We start from the raw sequence: 24,642 nt of genomic DNA, 5'->3' as shown, positions 1-24,642 counted from the left end.
AGCCGTCATCTTCCAGAGCCAGTGAACCTCCAGTGGCCCCACAACTGCTGGCCATCTGCTGGACTCCACCACAGTTCCAGCTTCTCTTTTGTGCTCCCAGCCGTCATCTTCCAGGGCTAGTGAACCTCCAGCGGCCCCACAACCGCTGGCCATCCGCCGTCCTCCGCCACAGTTCCGGGCTTCTCTTTTGCGCTCCCAGCCTTCATCTTCCAGGGCCAGTGAACCTCCATGCTCGATATGATTTCGTTGTCAGTCGTTGACGAGTGACTTTCCTCAAAACCGAAACGAACCTAGAAGTTTAATTGATTTTTCACTAGAGTTCACACAAGCGCTACGCGATTTGAAACTCAATATCTTATTCACAAAGTACCTGTTCGAATTTGAGACATCACGTGAATTTATTCTATTATTAATGATGTTTCATAAAAGCTTATTAAAATGGGTTAAATATATGAAAGTACGATTACCTATGGAGGTAGGATATCTGGGAAATCGGCCACAAAAAACAGAGTTTCTGCCTCGTCAAATTTTCCGCCAATCTCTCCAGGCAGTCAGGGAGTGATGGCCCCAATTCCAAATGTAATTCATTATCAGTAAACCATTCATAAATGTAGAAACGGTTAAGAGACTCGAATACAAAATTTTGGTATAAAAATTTAATTCTACAAGTGCTATTTTCCTTTCTTGCCATGTGAATATAAATGGCGGAAAAAATTTCTGCCATTTCCGTCATCTTCGAAGTGAGACGTCATCATCCGTTTCTCGGACGAATTTCCGCCAAAATCCAGCACTGCAAACGGGAGAAACATAGTACTTGGCAACTTCTCATGCCCCAATTCCCATTCTATTCAATCTAATCTTAGTTTATTACTGTTCGATATTAGTGTTTTATTCTTTCTAGCTGATTTGACAAAATTTTACCGATTATTTGATTCCGCTATCGGCAACAGGTGTCACGAAAATGATTTTAATCGATAAAGAATAGCGCGTTTAAGCTAAACTATGGTGTGATTGAAATATGTTTACAGAATGGTCAAGTTCCTGGTTATATACTTGTGAATGCTGTATTTTGAAAATACTCGAAAATTTAAACACTGCTTTATTGTTGTTCATAATATCAGTCATGAAAATTAATTTAGAAAAAGATGCAGAATTTGCAAAGCCTTCAATGAAGTGCATATAAGATTTGCTTTGTAAACAGATTATTGTCTTCAAGCGAATTAATATTATTGTTATATTATATTTTCATCAGCGGGAGATTTAGACTTACTTAAGGCAGCTTTTGGTATATTTTCGTTGCTGCGAAAGAATGTCAACTTTTAATCTCTCTCTCTCTCTCTCTCTCTCTCTCTCTCTCTCTGTCGAATCCTTTGGCGCTATGGTAGAAGAAAACGCCCACCAAGAAAAAAGACATTGGCATTCGTAGCGAGTGTGTTTATTTACTTTCTTGTTTTTTTTTTTATCGGTCTACTGTAAACAGTAGTCGACGAATGTTGTGACCCACTTGCCGAGTGTAGCTGGACATTAACCTCTCTCTCTCTCTCTCTCTGTTATGCTGCTCAAATAATGACTGAATAGTAACAAGGCAGTCTTGTGAAGATCGGTGCCATACACTTGGTCTAATTACACGCACACATACACGTTTATTTATGTAGCATGCAAGTGTGTAGATATTACCCATACAAAGTCATTTTAATTATTGATTATATGCTTCAACTACAGTATTCAGATACGGTAACAGAAGCTCATGCGAGTATTTAATTAACGTTACATATTTTGAAGGCCCTCCCCCACCCTCTCTCGCTCCATCCCCTGGAGAGGGCCACAATTTTAAACATTTCTTAACTCACTCACTCTCTCTCTCACACACACACACATTTTACGTATTAACATCTCGGTAACCACAATCCTCCCTCTTCCTCTCCTTGACAATAAAAAAATATTTTGAAGTTACTTTTCCTCTCTCTCTCTCTCTCTCTCTCTCTCTCTCTCTCTCTTCCCACCTTGCCAAAAATTCGCAAGCCTCCTTTCGTAAACAACAACAGGGACTCGCAAACAGTGGACTGTAAAGTTGATGAGACAGCGAAATATTTTTCTCAGAATTTACACTGGGCTGCCGAGTCATCCTGTTTACTTAAGAAAACTTTAGGCGTCTGTTGAATGAACGCACCTACGGACAGGGTTCAAATTTCCAGCTAGAAAATGACCGAAAGTCAAAGTCGTCACTACTACTACTACTACTACTACTACTAATAATAATAATAATAATAATAATAATAATAATAATAATAATAATAATAATAATATAATAATAATAATAATAATAATGCACTTAGATATTTCTATCCCTCAGATCATTTATCATCATTATCATACTGCTATTGTTCCTATACCATCGTAAAGTAATGCCTTTTACGGCTCAATGGTTGAGGTATATATATCATTGGTCAGGCAATTTATCGGTTTTGCTTGATGCTGAGAAAATTTTTATGAATCACTTCATTTTTGTAAAGTACAGTTCTACAGAAGAGTTTAGAACAATTTTTTTTTTTTTTTGCATTTCCGGACATATTGCAATATAACGTTGTTCCATCACATAATAGTGCTGTTGCCCTATATTCGGCATAAAAATTACACCAAACTCGATATCATAGCACGAACATTATCTTTAGCAATTATTATTATTAATAGGTTACATTATTTGGCTGCCGACAAATCGTCTTATCTACATCAATACTTTTTTCAAAAGCTAGTAACTGGAAGGAGGTCAGCAGTTAATTGTGTTCACCAGGATTCATCCAAGCCCGTTCACCCTTTCTCGCGATATTTCCGTAACACGCACGGACGCAGGCCAAAAACTATAATGAAAAATAAGCTCAGCAAACATATAGCTATCTACAGTTCTATATAACAAATGAGGCAGACGTGGATTGAACTTTAAATTAATGAGACGAATTATATAAAAAAAAATCTCTCAACTTACAAGGCTGACTGGATTAATAGTGTAGAATTGTCGTCTTGGTTTGCCGAACACAGAGGTCCACACTACACCCTTTATTCCCTTGAACATACAAGACTTAGGCGGTGCCCTCGGTCAAGGGCTGGTGAGGGCATAAGACCTGTCAGTCTAAACAAACACTTGATTCTGTTTAGGTGCCACAATGTCTCACTAGTGGCCTTGTACACGAGGTCTTTTATATCCGTGAAATTACACACGGTCTTTGATTTCCATAAAAATAGTTAAGTTTTTTATTCCCTCCTAAGTAGGCAAGGTCTTTGATTCCCTAAAGTGGACGAGGTCTTTGATTCCCTTTAAGGTAGACGGGGTCTTTGATTCCCTTGAAAATGGAAGAGGTCTTTGGACCCCTCGAAAGTGGAAGAGATCTTTGATTCCCTTTACACGAAGGAAAGTCTTTGGATCCCTTTAAGACACACGAGGTCTTTGATTCCCTCTACAGTAGAATCGTGGAACAATCTTCCTAGCAGTTATTGCTGGTGTTTGTAAGTTCGAGAAATACTCTGATACTGCTTTAACGGATCACAGAAACTTGCAACAGATCTTAGGAGTCTTGTGCGAGCAACCTGAGGAGCCATCGTGATTCTGTAGTCCCCTAGCCTTGTTCAATAAGAATCTTTGTAAAATTTGAATAATAGTATTTTAGAACTACGAGTCATATATGGACTCTAAATACCACTTCAGCAACCTCTTGAAAATCAGTGACAATGTTGCCATACGTAAATTGTAAGGTGCCTCTAGGAATGGAATGGAATATAAAATTTAGGCCAAAGGCCAAGCACTGAGACCTCTGAGGTCACTCAGCGCTGAAACGGAAATTTAGAGGAATAAAACAGTTTTGAGGGTGTAACAGGAGGAAAACCTCGCAGTTGCACTATGAATCAATTGTTAGGAGAGGGTGGAAAGTAAGATAAAAGAAAAAGAATATGCACGGAGTTACAGCAAAAGGAATTAAAAGAGTTGCAGCTAGGGACCGAAGGGACGCTGCAAAGAACCTTAAGTTGTTTCATGGTTCACTCTCTGAATTGATATAACCAGAAAAAGGATTTTATAACATCGGGAACTTTGGTAAAACTGGCACGAAACGTCTGGGAGAGGACGATCCATTAACACAAACAGTCAAATGAGCAGGACAAATAAAAACCCATTTTTGCATGGTCTTAGAGAAAACTTGTTCACAGGCGAGGAATCACAGCTACCAAGGTCGGCAATATGTCTTTTAGGGGCCTCGAGATACTCAATATTCTATCAACGCCCGATAAACATCTGCAGAGGTCAACGCATGTTGTCGAATAAATTTACGAAAAATGAATGCTAGTGGCTGGTGTCAATGTTCAAAATTACTTAACTAACAGTATATCTAAGGAGAATATATATATAAACTTTATCACTTACACAACTGATTTGTGCATTAATACAATTAATAACAGGACCTCATTAAAACTGGATGGTATCTAGCGGAGATATTTGTTCCAGAAAAGTCACAAGCTTTCTAAGACCAACAGTCCTCATTGTCAATGTTAGTCCTAGAAAACTTGTGACTTCTGGAATAAATATATCCGCTAGATACCATCCAGTTTTAATGAGGTCCTGTTAGTATACAGTATATATGTATATATATATTATATACATATATATTTAATATATTCATATATACATATATATATACATACATATATATGTATGTATAATTTACATACATATATATGTATAAGAACCGAACGTGTATATATGTATACATGTACATGCGTATGTATGCGTGCGTGGGTGCGTGTGGGTTGCAAGAGCACATGCGTGTGCACATGTTTTCGTATATACAATCACTCTCATGTCAGCCAACGACTAGATCTCAAGGGCATTCATTTGGAGACGCTTATTTAACACCAACTCAAGGCATTTGGTATCTGAAGTGTCATCTTTGTACTATGAGAGAGAGAGAGAGAGAGAGAGAGAGAGAGAGAGAGAGAGAGCATTTCCCATTTCTTACAGTAGGAAGCCTATTTAAGTCAGGCCAGGTATTTATATATTTATATATATATATATATATATATATATATATATGTATATGTATACATATATGTATATATACATATATATACACACATATATATACATATATATATATATATACTTTCTTGTGCATTAAATAAATTTCTTATATTTATTAAATACACGAAAGCACTGGGCACCCTGGCTTTCCTATTCAGACATTTCCTGTGGCTCCAGAATATAATATATATATATATATATATATATATATATATATATATATATATATATATACAGTATATATAAATATATGTATGTATTATCTTACATACTAATCTTATAGTTATGAAAATCACATGTGTTAATTTACAATAAAATCAGAAATAACAATTTGCTATTGCTAAAACCACTGGCAACGTAATAGAGCAAGTCAACTATTATTCCAATGACATTTACAGAAAAATTGAGACAGTTGATCACTTTTGATTTTATTTCTGAGATAATCGACGATAATACGGAGCGGATGCAGAGTAGGGAGACAGGGGTCGGTGGGAAAAATCCCAACCTTTCCTATAATATAAAATGCCGTATCCCGACCCAACCAAACCTTACATTCATAACCTAACTTAGGGTCGCCGTGCCCTGACCTGGGAGGGGGGAGGATTCGCCCCCCTCCTGGAACAAACCCCAAGTAACACTTTAATATCCCCTGTCTCCCTACTGCATTATATATATATATATATATATATATATATATATATAAATTATATATATATATATATATATATATATATTATATATATATATATAATTATAAGATAAATTCATTTAGGAATGTAAACATTGAGGCTGTGAGGCTGACACTAGTCTTACTTAGCAGAGTCTGCTAAGTAAAGGACTAATGAAAAGGCCTTTGCACTCCAGTGTTTCCTCTCTTCGTGATTTTATTTTATTTATATATTCATAATGTTCCATATTTTGATTCTGTTATATACACACACACACACACACACACACACACACACATATATATATATATATATATATATATATATATATATATATATATATATTATATAATTTTATCCATAGTGATATATGCAATGTTGAAATACATATTTGTCAAGAATTACGAAAACTTAAATACTGTATAGCTTTCGTCTGTCTTTTGTGGATTTGGTTGCTACAATTAACCGATAACAAAGAACCAAGTCACAAGGAGAGGATCAAAAGCGTAAAAAGACAAGGAAGCAATAAATAGTTAACGATCAATATGTCTATTCAAAAGTCAGAGGGAAACTCCTCATCTTAAACAGCTCTTAAAGGGTTGTTATCGGCTTCAGAAAACAACCCAATTGGGTTTATTGCCTTGGTTTAATTTGATCTTTTTGAGCCTCTCCTTGTAACATTGCTCTTTATTACCATTTATTTTTTTGTGACTAAATCCACAGAAGGCTGTACGTAAGTTTTTGTATTTCTTCACTTCTTCACAAATATATGTTTTAACTTCGTGCACAAGTATATCACAGTGGATCCTTAGGCTTATCTGATGCATCACATCACTGATTGGTTTTCATACATATGCATTATATATATATATATATATATATATAATATATATTATATATATATATATATATATATATATATATTATAGTTATATATATATTTATATATTATATATATAAATTTAAACTAAATTTAACTATTCCTACCTTATAATGAGAACAAATCAGTATAGTCTTTATAAAAGTTAAACAAAAACATTTAAAATACGGAAAAAATATCAATTCCGATGCTCCCTCTTATTTATACAAGAAAATACTTAACATCACAGCACGAAAAGAAAAAACAATCCACTCCGAGAGCTTATTATAATAAAGAAAATGAATGTTGACTGCTCTCACAGTACGCAACATTCCCCCAACCTGACTTTTCTCTCAACCAGAAAAAATGAGTACGGAAACACTTGAGAATTAAAATCTACGTTGATAGCTTCCCCCTCGTGCAAAATAAAGCAGCCGATACTCCACCTTACCTTTGTGTTTCGCACTCATGGTTTATTCCTCTCTCTCACACAAAACACACACAGTCCACCAAGACGTGCGTCCTACTGCACTTTTATCTCGCCACTAAAGTTGCCTATTACTGGTTAGACTAAGTTCCCTCCTCCCGGTTGGCCCTCAGCTGAGAGGTTTGCGGGAGGGCGTTCGTTCGTACGTTCGTGCGACTGTCTCGTTCACGTGCTCGGTGACGTCGCCATTCCGGTGCCAGGACCTTCCCTCCTCCCTCATCTTCCTCGTCCCTCCAACACCAACATTCCCCCATCACCAACCCACCCACCTCTGGCTCCAACATCCCCAAAATCATTACAGGTTTTCATTCTGTCTACATTGGCCTAATCGTACGTGTTAAGCTTAGTCGACTCAATGAATGGCTACATTACCAAATAAAATCTTGCAATAGACAAGATATATACAGTCTGCCAAACGTCAAAAGCATTCTAAAGCAATAATCATCCTCTCTCTCTCTCTCTCTCTCTCTCTCTCTCTCTCTGTGTCTGTTATCGTTTCAACATCATATCACATCACAACAAGCAAAAATCGATGGATTGATTGGAAAGGTAGTTTTAACCAGAACGCTGAGCTAAAATGTTCTGGTCTCAGTATTGAACTTTAAGATTAGTGCTTTAAGTGTGTGCATGCATTCGTGCACACACACATGTATATGTATATATATTTTATATACACATATATATGTGTATGCTTGAAATCACAGACACGTTATGCCTTAGATGTAAAGACGAAACTAGTCAAGATTAATACCCATTGTTCCCCTTTTGCATTATAAGACATCCGTATATATGTACTGTATATATACATACATACACACACACACATGTATATATGTATATATATATATATATATATATATATATATAGAGTATATATATATATATATATATACTGTATATATATATATGAATTTCCATCTATTAACTATTTCTGCATTCTCAGTGGCATCATATATATATTTTACCAGTATGTAGTAAGACCCAGAAAGGTATTAAATATAACTACCTATAATTCCTTGCACACAGTAATTATCCACAGTCATACCTGCTTTAACTTGATCCTGCCAAGTTATTTATAGCTTGTTTTTAAGTTGTTAAGAACAGACCAAGTCATTGTGCCCTCATGTGACAGGGAAATCCGTACGTCTACGATAATAGGCCTTTAACCCCAAAGCTGGTCCCAAGTCGAAGTATAAGCTTTTGACAGAGTTGCTTTAGGTCGTGTGGTTGTGTGACTCGATGTGCAGTATGTGTACATACTGTACATATTTGTATGTATATATATATATATATATTTATATACATTTATGTATACATATATTTATATGTATATATATATTTATATGTATATATATATATATATAGATACGTATATATATATATGTATATTAGATATGTATATATATATATATATGTATATATATATATATATATATATATATATATATATATTAATCGGCTTCCTCTCCTATAAAAATAATCCAGACTTTTGTATTAGGTCTGTCCCCCGTGATCTTCGTAGCACCCCCTTCCTTTCTCCTTCGTAGATTTTCTGGCTTGGTTAACTTTTCCAGGTGTCTATTTAACTTTTCTCCTGGCTTCATGAACAATCTGAACGTGGTAAAAATCCTTATACAGTAGTTGTCTCCCTACATTTCTTTCATGGTCGTCTATGAACACGCTTATGAGGACATATATATATATATATATATATATATATATATATATTTACTAGCTGACCAACCTGGCGCTGCCTGGAAGAACTTTGAGGAACTCTGAAAAATTTTCCTTCATCCCCTTTGAATTGTTTTGTCGGGTAAAGTGTGTGTACTGTCATTGAAAATACTTTTCTTTCCTTTAATTAATGTTTCTGTCTTGAATTCATTACTTTAAATAAACATGATATATATATGTGTACATATATCCTGGCACTTATCTGATTAAAATGGTGCAAGGGGGGCGGGGTTAGAGAGAGAGAGAGAGAGAGAGAGAGAGAGAATGATTGATTTGCAGTGGCAAACATTCTCAGGTTTTTTCTAGTATGACTCGGTGTTTAACCCCATTCATAAAGAGAATTTATAAATGAGAGAGAGAGAGAGAGAGAGAGAGAGATTGCAAGCATGAATTTACTTGCAGTAGTTAAAAACCTCATAGATAAATTCCGCTCCAGATTGCTTGAGTCATCCCTTGAGAGAGAGAACGAGAGAAAGAAAGAGAACGTTGGTGTGCGTGGTGGTGGTACTGCGTAACTACACGATAATTGATTTTAGATCTCATTTAAACCGACTTTATAAGGAATACGTCACTGTAACGTCACGAAGCAGTCGCTATTGCGAATTTCGAAGGTAAAATCGAATGAATTAATGAAGAAATTTGCATTTGAATGAATCAAAAAATTGAAATATCGTACATGTTGACGTCTGTCTTCGCAGCAACTACTTAAGATACAGTGTCCGTTGGCTATATAAATATTTAAATTATTATCACAGTTGTAATTTTAGACACCGTAAAAAGAGCTGCAACTGTTTTCTGTCTCCTGTACGTGTTAATGAACACATTTCACTTTCCTTTGACGTTTCTGAGGGAAAGTGCAGGCCGAAGTGTGTGTGTGTGTGTGTGTGTGTGTGTGTGTCCTCATAGAGTGTTCATAGACGACCATGAAAGGAAATGTAGGAAACAAACACTGTATAAGATTTTTCCCACGTTCCAGATTGTTTATGAAGCTGTGGAGAAAAAGATAAATAGACACCTGGAAAGGATTAACCAAGACAAGAAAATCCCTGAAGGAGAAAGGAAGGGTGCAGTTACGAAGGTCATGGGGGACGAGATCTAATACCAAGAGTCAGGATTATTATAGGAGAGGAAGCTGTTTAATATATATATATATATATATATATATATATATATATATATGCATATGCATACATATATATATATTGTATATATCATATATCCATCCATCCATCTGAATGAGAAAGGAAGGACGCAGCTACAATGGGCTTGTTTTAGGAGAGGAAGCCGTGGGCTATCTTGGGGATATAGATAGATATACATCTTACCATGCACGTGTTTTTTTCATTGTTGGGCTCTTGAAGATGGGGACAAGTGGCCTGAAAGATTGGAAATAGGGGTTTCACCTATATATATATATATATATATGTGTGTGTGTGTGTGTTGAGTGTTTAATATTTATATGTATATATATATATATATATATATATATATATATATATATTATATTTATATATATATATATATATATATATATATATGTGTTTAGTTGGTGAACCCCTTGTGTGTAGGGGTCAGAGAAAATATAATAGTTTGGGGACAGTAAACTGGCTTTGCACGTTTTCGGTGTGTGTGTGTGTGTGTCCAGAAGCAATAAAAGGTCAGGCCAGACAGCTCCCTCACACACGCCGTAGTTTGTACATCAATATATATATATATGTATGAAGAAATATATATATACTTCTCGCAGGCACGCCGTATATATACAAATGTGGTAATGCACCCAAAACGATATATATAGCCCTGTTGCATAATCTTCTGGCCTATAATGATATCACGCGGTTCACAGCTTCTTTCCCTCTGAGACCTATAGATGGATGGATGGATGATATTTAGAGTACGGCAGTAAAAAGTTAATTTTCCTTGACCTTGTGGCACAACATAACTATTATATCTACGTGTTTCTACTTCCCCAGGAAGAGCCCCTATCCAGTAATTTCTTTTTTTTTTTTTTGTGTTTTATATGTTCCGGGTGGAGCCTGGCAAGGCCATTTTCTCAATTGTGAGTCATAAGGGCACCAGGAAACATATAAAATATATATACATATGTTCATCTATAGACCTTGGATAATGCATGATATTTTCCAGTGTTTATTGAACTTTCTCTCCATGGCTCTCCATGAAGCCAGAATTCATTTGGCACGCTCTGTGATTCTTTTCTTTTATAATTTATTTTACATTTTATTTAGTTATTAATTAATTGATTTACTTTTTCTTTTCTGATAATTGATCTCCTCTTTCTGTTTCCTATTACTTTCGGTTACTTCTTTCAAATGAACATCTTATTCTTTGGAAGCTTCTTCCATATGGAAGAGGGTTCATCTTCTGGATAATAATAATAATAATAACACACACATAATAATAATAATAATAATAATAATAATAATAGGTCTTATTAAAAAGGATATTGCATTATGAATTTACCTTATATAGTGTCTTTCTATCTCCCTTATGATTCATTTTTCAGGCTCAGCATGTTAGTCAGCAACTGGCCGGTATATCATGTTGGAAAAGGATAGTGTGCGGAATATGGAAGTCTTTATTAAAATATCGAATCAGAAATCGTTCGTCTGGATTCAGGTTCTATTTTAGGTGCCGTTTACATGTTTCGACTAGCTCGTTGGTCATCCTCTGACGTAGTTGCAGGAAGGTCTGAAGAAACGAGGTTGTTGTTTTAGATTTAGCTGGCCTTGTGCCAGCAAGGGTTTGCTCCAGAGCAGCCCGTAATCAGCAAACGCAGGTGCTCGGGCTGGTATTTATAGGGGTCTTGATCAGTGCGCTGAATTATGATTGGCTGCCCGCATGTACCGGGCGGAGCCTATTTTCCCAGGCCGATGTGCGAGCGGCGTTGTAGTGCTGGGGATGAATGGAAGAATTTCTGATCCTCTGATGCCGAATTTTTGATTCGCACGCTCGCTGGTGGGGATCGCCGCATATCTCCTGGCTACCGTGGGAGGAGAAACATTTTCATGATGCTGAGGGTTGGTTTCCTTCCCTTCCATCGCAATTGTCCTTTATAGAGCCTCTATAAAGCGACAATTTCACCATAAATATAAAGAAGACGAACGCCTCAAAAACATCATCGAAAATAATGTCAGCCCTGTTGACTCCAACAAGAATCTACATCTGGTTATTTATTATAAGAGCAAAGACGAGCAGCCTGGTTATGTGAATAACCCAGCCCCTCGCAGGACCCTTGAAGAAAAACTAACGGGGTATACCGGGTACTATGCCCCGCCCGAGGATGCCTCGTTCTGCATCGGTATGACCACCATGCTTTCTCCAAGAGGATTTCCTGCCACGCCCAAGAGGGAGCTATCTTTAATCATGCCAGGACCGTCCATAACCAGAGAATAGAAAGAAAAAACATAAATACGAACATCGAAATAATTGACCAAACTATCGACCACGGCCGCCACGCCTTGGAAGCACTGCACATTGGGAAGGAGAAACCAACCTCAACATCACAGGAAAATATCACAGTAGCCAGGAGATATATGCACCGAGCGATCCTATAGCGAACGCGGCTAATCAAAATTCGGCATCAGAGGATCGAAATTCTTCCATTCATCCCCAGCACTACAACGCCGCCAGACATCGGCCTGGGAAAATAGGCCCCGCCCGAGGGCACATGCCCCGGCAGCCAATCATAATTCAGCACCGATCAAGACCCCTATAAATACCAACCCGACACCTCGCTTCAGTGCTCTCAGCTCCCACCGAGAGAACACCTGACCTTCCTGCTCTGCTGAGTTCCTGAGGACCTGGCCTGCCACCTGCCGCTGCTGCTGCCTGCTGCTGCCGCCCTGCTCCAGCCCCTGCTGCTGCTGCCTGCTGCTGCCGCCCTGCTCCAGCCCCGCTGCTGCTGCCTGCTGACCTCCCAGGACCCGCCTGCTGTTGCTGCCCGCTTGTAAGGGCTGCCCTGCTGCTGCTGCCGCCGCTTGTAAGGGCTGCCCTGCTGCTGCTCCTGCTGTGCACGCCACTAAAGGGCGTTCTCAGAGAGCCTTCTGCAGAAGGCTGACTCTTATATATTTGGCTGGATTACAGCCCATTCTATAAGAAAATAAAAGATATTGACATACCAACTTACCACTAACTAGACTTTTCCTGTGGAACATCTGGCAGCCGTTGTGGTCTTAAAACTCCAGTTGAAGCAGGAATAAAGAGTTGAAATCTCCCACTCGCCGCCTGTAGCGCGGCATAGGACTGCCAGGCTTGCACCTATAAGCCAAGAGATAGGTTTGGAAATAAAGTTTCTACTGGTAATCACTAGAAATATATTTTGGTGTTTCTATTTTTATAACCTCATCTCCTGTCTGCAGGACTTGACTGCTGGTCATCTTAATGCTCGGAGAGCAGTAAGGACACCCCAGCTGCATTTTGTGCAGTACAGTATTTAGCTACAAATAGGCTAGATAGGGCCTCCCATAATTTACTTGTTTTCAGGATCTTTTATTCATTTTTCTAACTCTACCTATAACTTTGACTGGGGCCTCAGGGCTTAAAAAGGTTGACAACCTCACCAGTCCCACTGTCTGTCTCTCCCATCTCTTTGGACTTGGAACCAGGATGACGACCACTGCTTTGGATAAGGAAATGGACAGGATCCATGGAACGGAACAAGCTGACCAGATGCAGCTTGATCAAAATGGATCACTAGGAAACGGACCCAGGAGGAAACCGAAGATGATACTGGTGAATGGATCACTGTATCAAATAAGAAGAAACAAGCAAGAAGGACAACCCTCAAGGAATGCAACCAGACCTCTACCTCTACCACAACAGTAACCGGACGGAACAGCACCGATAATATGACCCAGGGAAAACTTATTCACTTCAGAGTCGTTGCAGACAACACCACTGAAGCCTTTAGAGCGTAGCGATCTGATGTTCATAACAAAAAAACTTAAAATATAAGGCAAAACCCATAAGCAGGGACAATGGACTCTCTCACGAACGACCAAAGCAATTAACACCCAAGGACCACCTCTCAAATACACCAAAGAACTAAAAGAAGAAGAGAGAAGTAAGAAGGCAGTGGTGGTAGGATACCCCTAGAAATGCGGAAAGCCAACTGACCAGCTTGAAGAAATCATATCCTCGGCTGAGAGAATGAAAACAAGGAAGGAATTTTAACTAGACTATACTAGTCACTTTCATTGGTCCTCACCCACAGAAAGTTGGATCTGGGAATTTTTGGACAGTTCTGGGTCAAAAAATACTACCCAGAACCACTGAGATGCTACAGATGCCAGAGGCCTGGGGGCATCACAAAAACCCAATGCCAGGCCAAATTTGAAATCTGTGCCATCTGCAGCCAAAGGCATCCTACCCAGGAGTGCATTGATAAGCACAAGAAGGGAGTCTTACCACTCCAAAATGCCCTAACTGCAAAAAGGGACACACTGCCATGGCAGCGGGGATGCCCAGAGAGGCTGCAAGAGTCATTGCAGCCCTGCCTAAGGACAACAAACAGACTGGAAGAAGCCCAAGTGCATCCGGAAATAGACCCTACCTAAAGCCACTAACTAGAAGAAGGTTCTACACCAGAGAAGAGCTGAGGAAGCCAAAGAGGAAGTGAGTAAGAGAAAGCTTGAAGACTGAATCATCCTCCAGAACCTGCACCCCAACTCCAACATGCAAGCCCCAAAACCTCTGCCTAGGACCATCTTCATCAAGACGACTGTCCTCAGGGAAAACTAACAGACCTGTCACTAAAGCCATAACGGAAAAATCACAAGCACTGATCGAAGCTAACATTGAGGAATTAATGAAAAGCTTCATAGCCAAAACACCCAAGTCCACCTCCCAACTCTATCCAGGAGACTGCAGCCATAACCTCTACCCAAACCCCCATAACCCCACACCCCAACCTTCCTCATCCCTCTCAACCCCTCACCTTCCAGACCCATCGCCAAGACCCCACTCACTTCATCCACCACTCCATCAACATCTTCATCCATTTCACAGGTCATGAAGAAGGAACCGGCATCACTTTTGCTCCCAGAGATCTGAGACAATACTCCCTCAAACTACCAGACAAATGAAGATACTCAGCTGGAATATAAATGAGTAGCGGGCAAAGACAGCCTCCCTAATAGCAGCCTGCAAAACTGAGGACATAGATGTCATCCTGCTACAAGAAACGTTGCTACCAACTGGAGCAAAATTTAGAATAGCAGGATACAACACCTACAGTACCCTACACTCATAGGTACTAACAAAGGATTAGCTGTGCTGGTTAAGAATTCATCCAACAGCAAGAATTCACAACCCAATTCCTGTGGTGACAATGTAGAGACACTAGCTGTTAGAGTAACATTGTTGAACCAAAAATTGACATCTATAACATCTATAGAAAAATAAACAGAGAAGACCAAGGTGAGCTACAGCTCACACAGCTGTTTGCACACACAGCAGCCTCACCAACAGTTATTTGTGGAGATTTTAACGCTCACCATCCTCTGTTATCATCCCCATCAACAAAACCAGGCTGGAGAGGATATAGCTTTGCTCTAGAAGAATTTGAAGGAGTCTCCTACTAAACATAGGCATCCAACGCATATACGGGGAGGCAGGCTAGACCTAGCTTTCGCCTCTACAAACATTAGGCACCTAACTAGATGGCAAGTACACTCAACCCCTGATCAGCGACCACTTTGCCACACTAACAGAACTGGAGCTGCAGCTACTACCTCCACCTCCACCCTCCGAGGTGGGAATCAAGACCTAGCAGACTGGGCCCTTGTTCAGCACTCAGAAGAGTGGGCTGCCAACTACAACCCACTCAAGATACAGATCAACCAGAAATAGATCTGGTTAAAGCATTTCATAATGCGGCAACAGGGCCATGACTCTAAAAACCAGTACAGGAAACCACAGCTACAAAGACCCTGGTACTACTGCCCAGAAGTAAGAAGGCTAAAAACTCTACTAAACAGAGTCACAAAACTGTACAGAAGAAGAGCCACAACAGAGAACAGGGAACTGCTACAGACAGTAAAAATGATGTCCAACAGAGAATTCAAGAAATAAGAACAGAAAAGTGGATGGAATGGTGCACGAATCTGTCACAACATACATCCCTCTCCGAACTATGGAAATGGCTACACAGGGCTGCTGGTAAGAAGAATGCACAAGTAGCAACTCATCCACATCCACAAGAGGAAGCAGAGAGACTGGCAACATTTTTTGCAAGGAGAACAAGCCTGATAACCTCCCCTGAAACTAGAAGACTTCAGGAACAACTGGCACTGGCCAGATGGGAGGAGATCGATGCTGCCTGTCTACTACAAGACGACACTGACACCCCATACACAGTAGAAGAACTGAGAGCTGTATACAAAGTAGGTAAGGATACTGCAACAGGAGCAGACAGAATAACCATACAACAATGATTAGACACATGGGTCCTGCAGAGAGACCGCCTTTCTGAGGCTAATGAATAAAACACACCTTGAGCACACGAGGCCCCTAACCTGAGGCAACAGGACACCAGCCAATCCCAAAGCCAAAGGATCCAGAGAATCCAAGACCTATAGCTCTGGTATCCTGCATGGAAAAGACAGGAGAGAAAATGGTACTAAACAGAATAAAGTACAAAATCGGACCTTCATAAGCAGCTATATGCATACCAGGAAGGAATTGGTACAACTGAATGTATAACAGACGTCCTCAGCTATGTAAATCAGATGAAGGCAACAATAGTCTTCATTGACTTTGAAAAGGCTTTTGAATTAGCCAGCCCTGGCAGCAATGCTACAATCCCTAGCAAGGAAAGGAGTTAGGGTCATCTCCTTGCTTGACAATGAACTATGCACTTGAAGGCAAGCCAGAGTCAAATTCCAAGGAGTAATCTCATCATTTCATGACTTGGAAAATGGAACCCTACAGGGAGGAATCCTCAGCCCCTTACTATTCAACATCCTCATGGAGAATATAGCCTCTCCAACTGCCTCAAGGAGTAGAGATTTTCATTTATGCAGATGATGTGTGCTTAGTAGCACGGGGATCTATCAGGATGGCTAGAATGCAGAGGGCACTGAACGACATAAGCCAAAAGTCCAACGAGCTGGGCCTAAAAATAAACATTAACAAAACAAAGGCCATGACAACAATAGCTCAAAATCCCCCACAACGCCTCACCATAGGAACAGAACCCCTAGAATGGGTGGACAGCTACATGTATCTAGGAGTAATCAGAGACAAACAGCTGAACTTCAATGAGGAAATTAAGTACTTAAAGGAAAAATCAAATGCAAGGCTTGCAGCCATGAGATATATGTCTCTCTAAGGGAAGGAGCAAAATGAACATATACAGAAGTCGTACTACCCAGCCTGCACTAGAGCGCCTGGTAGACTATGGTGCTCCTGCCCTAACAAAGCTAACTGAGGTCTACAGAAAGCTACTCCTAGAGGTAGTTCAAAAATAATGCCATGAGACTCATGCTAGGTGCACCCATGTGACTAAGTTGTGCAATCTCAGGCTGAGACCAACTTGCCAGCCTTGGAAGGAAGGATTGCACCTGAGAAATGCCAGCATTATAACGAAAATGTTTCTCTCAGATAGAGATTCAATAACAAAGGAGAGGGGGTGAAAGCAGAGCTAGCTAAACACCCTGAAATTCACAGCCCAAGCTCTTATGGCAAAGATCATAGTGAGAACCTAAAGAGCCTAGGAATAGCTGGAAGTTGTTAAGAGACTTAGCCCAGACACAAACCAGGTACACAGCCCATCCTGACCCTGGAAAAGTGAAACTGCAATCTTCACATACACTCAACTTCCAAGAGTAAAAAAGAAGATTGCACATTCATGGAACTGAGAGCAGCGGCCCATGAGGCAATCAGGAAACACAGCAATGGCAGGATCACAGACCTACTACACAGATGGCACTGTAGATCCAGCAACGCAAACTGCTGGAGCCCAGTACACTCCAACAACTTTACAGCATGCTGGAGAGTTTCCAACAATGCCTCTACTCATAAACAGAGCTTGTTGCAATAAAGCAAGCACTGGCTTACTTCACTTGAGAATGAGGAAGGACCAGTGATCATCCACACTGACTCAAAAATCCTCAATGCAAGCCTTGCAACAACCAAAAACAAGGAAAACAAGGCACTGATAGCTGATATCAAATCAATGCTATATCAGCACACAGAAAGAGGCAGACCTGTAACTCCTCAACTGGATTCCTAGTCATATAGGAATAGCAGGAATGAGAAGGCAGACGAATCCAGCCAAAAGCACCAGACACATAATTAGTGTACAGGCACATACAGCCTGGGCGCTTCCAGCAGATAAAACCAGATAAAGCCACAGCTCAAGGAAAACATGAACGAGGAACTACGCAGCTGGATAGGAAGCAACTCACCCTCTGCCAAATGGTACAAGTGGGGCCACAGATCTGTACCACCCCCATCGACAGGTTCACACCAAGACATCTAGCGGTATGTAATCCACAGACTCAGACGGGGATACAAAGCCTGCTGGGAGATCATGGAAGATGGCGCAAGACCATGAGCATTGTGAAGAGACACTCAACAGGCTCTCCTGCACTATCTGCTTGAGTGCAGGGAGACAAGACAACTAAGGAGTAACTTATAAGCAGAGGAAAACGCACAAGACATTATGCATACAGCAGCTGCACTTTGTAAAAGCAATTGTTGAGAACATCGAAAATTGTAGGCAATTGCTCACAGACCTACTCCACTGAGATAATGTGACCTTCTAAAAACTCATCTCAACTCATCCCATCCCCTCACCAAAAGGCCCTATTCACATCATCTCTGTCTTATTCCAACTGAAACACTCTAACACTAAAAATACCCGCAGGACTTAGGGTTTAAAGGGTTGACAACCACCTGCAATGTTTCTCTTCTCATGTTTTCAAAGGCCTTACTTTTTCAAACTACTAATATCCGTGACATGATGGCCCCCTCCTACTACAACCATCATCCTTCCTCCATCCACAACTGTCTCTTCTACAAAAATCTCTTCAAATTTCCTATAACAAAATGACCTTCTGAATATTTCAGATCACCTACGGGCCAAACAAGGAAAGGCCCGTGCCAACAAGAATTGTTGGCTCTAAGATCAACAACAACAACCTCGTTTCTTCAGACCTTCTGCAACTACGTCCAGAGGATGACCAACGAGCTGGTCGAAACATGTCGATTTGGTATTTAAAATAGAACCTGAATCCAGACGAACGATTTCTGATTCGATATTTTAATAAAAGACTTCCCATATTCCGCACACTATCTCTTCCAACATGAATATCGGCCAGTTGCTGACTAACATCGCTGAGCCTGAAAAGCGAATCATAAGGAAGATAGAAAAGACACGAAGATAAATTCGCATAATACAGCCATCCTTTTTAATAAGACCTGTTTAAAAGAGGGTCTACTCCCTTCAAATAATATAATAATAATAATATGTCACCTCACAGTCATTTTATGGTACAAGACCACCCCACCTCTTACCTATTCCATTCCTCACCCTCTCCATGTGAATTTTTTTTGTTTTACTACTTTGTTCCTTGTAGTGTTTTAAAAGTTCTCTAAGAATCTATAATATTGTTACCTTCTGTTGAGCTATTTGGTCTTTCTATTGTTTGAAATTACAGTACTGTGGTGTTTCTGTTCTTTGTTATTTCCTTTTCTTTTTTTTTCTCCGTATTAAAGCCTATGGCTCTACTGTAGGCCTTTTCCCACCAGTGATCTGAGTAGCCTGAAATCTTAATACTGCGGGCTGCAGATTCTATAAGCCCTGATTATGAGACTCTGAAGACCCGTCATCATGCCTGCTTTTATTTTTGAACGGTGGCTTGAAAAAACTATATATGCATTCAGGGTCAAGTTGACGAAAAAATCTCTCCCCCTCTCCACCTATAAGTCAAGTAAAAAATGTAAGGAAAAGATACAGCTGTAACTTGGATTGGGAGTGAAAAAACTGAAAGGTAGATAATAAACTACATACGAACAACATGCAGTTAGATAAATATCGATAAATTTAGGAATTAGGGATAACAATATGTAACGAAGTATATTTTAGGACTCATGCGATTCTCCTTAAGCAAAGGGTCTTAGTACAAACTCACACAGTGTTCGTGTTTCTTCATTATGTTTTAAAAATGTATTGCACATGTAACAAATCTATAGAAGACAGATGAATCATACGCACTTTGTTGCTGTCAGTCCTGCAAAGGGTGTGACCAGCAGGGAAACACAAATGGACTAACATTTCCCGAGAGGTTAAAGAGATGGACTTTGTTTTGAAGATGTGGCATCGCAGTGAATTTCAGAAAACCGCCGATAAGGCTTGGCATAGGGATACTATAGTGTAAGTGAGGAACTTTTAAAAAGGGATAGGTGGCTTTTGAATATATTTATTTGGATTTTTAGCCAATTGTTAAAATCAAAATTCGCAATTTCCCTAACGATTTCATCAATTAATTATTCTATACATTTTACTCTACTACATTATACTTCTATAAAACTTATATCTTATTGTAATGGTCGAAATCGTTTGCGCTTTTACCCTTCGAGACTACATATGTACCAGCAAACTGTATGTTTCAGATCGATGCAAATACGACCCTAGACCAATTTGTAGGCCTACAATAAGTCTAAAAATGAAAAGCAATATTTCTCCATTGTCGTCTTTGATTTTGTTATCGTTTTAAATTCTTAATTTCTATCCACGTTTTGCCTATTCATTTCGTTCTTTTTCATAGATCGACAATCGTACGCTCTAAGATTGCTTCATATTAATTCAATCAATCTTCTGAATAATGACAGTAATAATTGTATCTTTCACTAGGCCTATATAGAAATAATTAACTATTTATAGATTCATTTCACCGTCGAGATTCTACTGCAATAATACTTTACCTGGAAAATAGGCACCATGTTTAGCAAGGTCTAGACCTTGATGTTTAGTACCAGTCCCTTGGGGATGAGTGTAAAAACACACACTAAAGACGGTAAAATCATAAAAATAAATGAAAGGAAGAAAGATAATCAAAAACACAGATAAAAGGCGCTAAGTATTCCGTTAAGCGACAGGAGGGAACCCGGCCGCGGTAGAAGTCTTCAGTTTTATCAATAATAATAATAATAATTTTTATGTTATCCCTTGTAAAGGAGGAAAAATTATTGAAGCTAGTGTGTTCGTGCAACCTAAAATCAAGCTAAAGAGCCGGGTTAAATGCTGGCTATATTTTCCGCAGTATACGGTGAAAATGTGCCAAAAAGATAGAAAACGGGATCTCACGTCGACTCCTTCAGAAAAGCAAAATACAGAGAACATATTTATGAAGGAGTTCGGGACGTTTAGGCCATACTGTTTTCAGCCGTGAAACTGTTAGGCCGTCACAACTTTAGGCCATTTGAAGTTTAGGCCGTAAGACATGGCGGCAGCTCTTTGGGACTTGGTGTTTAGCGCTAGCCCCTCGGGGATCAAAGTAGGCTATTATATACACCTATTTCGGCTGTTTGCCAATTTGGATGTTACGGCCGAAACGATTAGGACCCTTATGAAGTTGCTTGATTCTTTGGGATGGTTGTATAACCAGTATGAAGAAATTCTGTTCTCGGGAATCTAAAATTCTCGTTTATTCCCTCCCAGAATCCAAGATACTTAGACAAAAAACGGTAGTGTTTATCCCCGGTGGTATAATATAAAAAACTTGTTAAAGGTCAAATATTAAAAATCACTTAATGCTCTACCAAAGAAGATACATTTATGAATGGAAGACATATTTATGAAAGGAACAAATAAACATCATATTGGAATGATCACAGTCTTTCGAGATTTAAATCTTGATAGGGTTGAGGAACATGAGAGTTAAAATTGCATTTATTCTTTACCAAAGAAAATTTTAAATATTAGTTATTTATGCGCTTTATTACAGAGACACAATGCTTATTCGTGATACATTATTCTCCTTGGAGAATAAAGTATCATGGAAATATAATGTTTCATGAAAAAATTCAAGATTACAAAAGACAGAGATAAAAGAGGTATACATAGCTGTTGTGATTCTTGTGAGGCATCATAAAGCACACAAAATAACCCAAGTATGGAATAAGAGAGAGATGTATTTTTCCATAAAAAAGAATAGGCCTATTCCTTGTAGGCCTAAGTGCTTCAAGGCTTTCCTTTGGCGATCTCACCACCCTTGGCTTTCCAGTCATCGAAGGAACCAGCGTAGACTCTGGTGAATGAAAAGTCACATTATTTTTTTATTATTATTCAAAATCAACAGACATTTATATGGAACAAAACTGAAAGACCATTGAGAGACAGTAAACAAAGTGATAACAATTAAATTATAAGCAAGTATTTACATAAACAAAAATACTACGTTGCAAATAAAAACAAAATAGGCTAAAATGGTGACTGATTTTGATTCTAAATGACAGTTGGGAATCACTAACAAGTATGAAATAAAACTGAGGTATACATACATACGCACACACATTCTTGTATAAAATTCAAGGCATTATTATTAACTTCCTAGTCTATTTCCTACAGTAACGTATAGTATTTAGGCTTAGTTTATATAACCTTATTGAGTTTGCATTAAATTCTAAAAGACCAGTATTCCATTTTATGGCTTTTTGTTCCAATAATAAAAATTAATTAGAACCAGATCTTGTTATGTAAACATCTATAGGCCTAAAGAAGTAGTACCACCGGGGATGTATAGTTTAACAGTGTTGATTTTTTCGTGGGTTCTAAATTCACTGAAACCTCCTTACCTCACAGTAAGTCCAGTACTGGCCACCAAGTCTCCAGCCTTCCGAGCTCTTGCACCTTTTTGGCAGTGAGTGACAACTGTATCCCCTGCCTCCGGTTTGCCGAAGCCATATTTAGCGGAGAAGCTCTCGTTGTCGAGCTTCAGAGCTTCTTCGAGCTCGGGCACTGCAAACGCAAGAGAAAAGAATATGAAGTCGACTCAACATACCAACATACTGGCAGCAAACGTTCTCAAGGAGCAATCAGAAACTTTAACAGATTAAAAGGCAAGCTAAAATTACAATAATTCTTCACGACGCCAGTTGAATGTATGCCAGAGCCTTACATTTTTTCTCGTTACTAAAATCAGTCTATACTGGAAATGAACAAAAATAGAAATGTTGCGTTTTTAGTCTCCTACACAAAAACAAAAAGCTTGGAAAGCGAACTGAATTTATTCCTTCCTCTCAAAAATAATGAATATATAAAATTTGGGCCACATGGCCCGGCGTGGGGCCGGAGGGGCCACTAATTACCAATTGAAGGTAAAAAAAATAATAAGCAAGCACTTGATAAGTAATTTAAAACCTATTTAAATCATTCATAACCTTTGCCACTTTCAGATTCCAAACTTTGGATATAAACTAATAAAAGCTAAACAATTTCTCAACAATAAACACGATGTCTATAATTATAATGAGCACCGAAACAGTAACTGGGGGAAAAATCTCGAGAAACTTACTTGGAATGTTGTGGGCTCCCGGTATGTGTCCTTCGCTCTCCAGCTCTCCTGGGTTCCTGACGTCAATGATTTTGAAGGAGTCCTTCTTTCCTGAGAGTTCCTCGAAAGTAATATCTGTAAGAAGGAAAAACCACTAGACCTTGGGAAAAATCGTTAATGAAAGTCCCGACTAGACTACTGGTAACTATATAGAGTAAGAGGTTTCAACACTCAGGTCTGCACAGGCAACAGAAAATAATGAAGTCAGTCTCACAATCTGTCACTTGAAGAAGCTGTAATGTTCTGGAGAGAGAGAGAGAGAGAGAGAGAGAATGTTTCAACTCTCAGATCTACGTAGGCAATACAAAATAATGGTCAGTTTCACAATTTGTCACTTCAAGCTGTAACGTTTAGTCTACAGAGAGAGAGAGAGAGAGAGAGAGAGAGAGAGAGAGAGAGAGAGAGAGAGAGAGAGAGATAATGTTTCAACTCAGATCTACATAGGCAGTACAAAATAGAGAAGTCAGTTTCACAATCTACCACTTCAAGCTTGGGATTAACCCCCAAGAGGTCCAACCGTTTTGATGGCATACATTTGACGAAGCAATGAACTTATGTATCTGTTGCTTTTTCTCTCTTTCAATTTCAGCCTTTTTCCCCTAGCGGTGAGCCACAGCGTAAACTAACAACCGGGTACATAATAATATACTGCTTTGGTTAACTTAGGCTTACTGGATTTTAAGGAATACCGTCACTCGTTCCTCCTCGTCTGGCTCGAGTCAAACACGGTCCCCCAGAGAGAGAGAGAGAGAGAGAGAGAGAGAGAGACGTACATTAGGAAAATAAGTTAAAGACTACATAGGCCTACAAGCAACACAACAGAGAAGAACGTTTTTTTTTTTAACTCCAAACTTTGCTGTAATGTAAATTAACATAGGCTAGTTCTTTCTTAACCTGACCATTAACGATGGCAACGAGTGACTGAAGAAGCCTGGTTGCTCAAGCAATGCGTCAATGCACAGAGAAGCCAACACACTCCGGTCATTACAGCGTAGAGATGGCGCTGGTGTCACTACATGACCGTTGTCTGCATACTAAATGACCGAGAGATTTTATAGCCAAAAACCCAAAGATTAATATTTATCTTTTATCATCCTTGGTAAATAAGGAGGTTCTTGCATTACCTAAACTTTTGCTGATTCACGATAACTAGGACTCACTCTCTCTCCTCTCTCTCGTGCTTCGAGATAAAAAGGTTTTGAAACTTTTTTACCGGCCAGTTACCCCAAAGTAATAAAATGCTGACCACT

At 39.1% G+C, this 24,642-nt stretch overlaps 2 protein-coding genes across 2 annotated transcripts in view; both read right to left on the bottom strand.

Moving 5' to 3' along the window:
* Window positions 1-7,186, bottom strand: part of LOC136835157 (rhodanese domain-containing protein CG4456-like) — a 28,702-nt gene extending 21,516 nt beyond the window's left edge. The window contains exon 1 of the mRNA XM_067098367.1: window positions 7,044-7,186. Coding sequence (XP_066954468.1) covers window positions 7,044-7,062 — 19 coding nt within the window. The 5' untranslated portion in view covers window positions 7,063-7,186. The remainder of the gene's footprint in view (window positions 1-7,043) is intronic.
* A 14,405-nt stretch (window positions 7,187-21,591) lies between these two features.
* Window positions 21,592-24,642, bottom strand: part of LOC136835156 (rhodanese domain-containing protein CG4456-like) — a 4,740-nt gene continuing 1,689 nt past the window's right edge. Inside the window, exons 2-4 of the mRNA XM_067098366.1 lie at window positions 23,354-23,467; window positions 22,635-22,797; window positions 21,592-22,087 (exon numbers count right to left, since the gene is read on the bottom strand). Coding sequence (XP_066954467.1) covers window positions 22,021-22,087; window positions 22,635-22,797; window positions 23,354-23,467 — 344 coding nt within the window. The 3' untranslated portion in view covers window positions 21,592-22,020. The remainder of the gene's footprint in view (window positions 22,088-22,634; window positions 22,798-23,353; window positions 23,468-24,642) is intronic.

Source organism: Macrobrachium rosenbergii, chromosome 55 (genome assembly GCF_040412425.1).
Source record: "Macrobrachium rosenbergii isolate ZJJX-2024 chromosome 55, ASM4041242v1, whole genome shotgun sequence".
Lineage (NCBI taxonomy): Eukaryota > Metazoa > Arthropoda > Malacostraca > Decapoda > Palaemonidae > Macrobrachium > Macrobrachium rosenbergii.
Note: the sequence above shows the minus strand (reverse complement) of the source record. Positions and strands in the feature narration are given on the sequence as shown.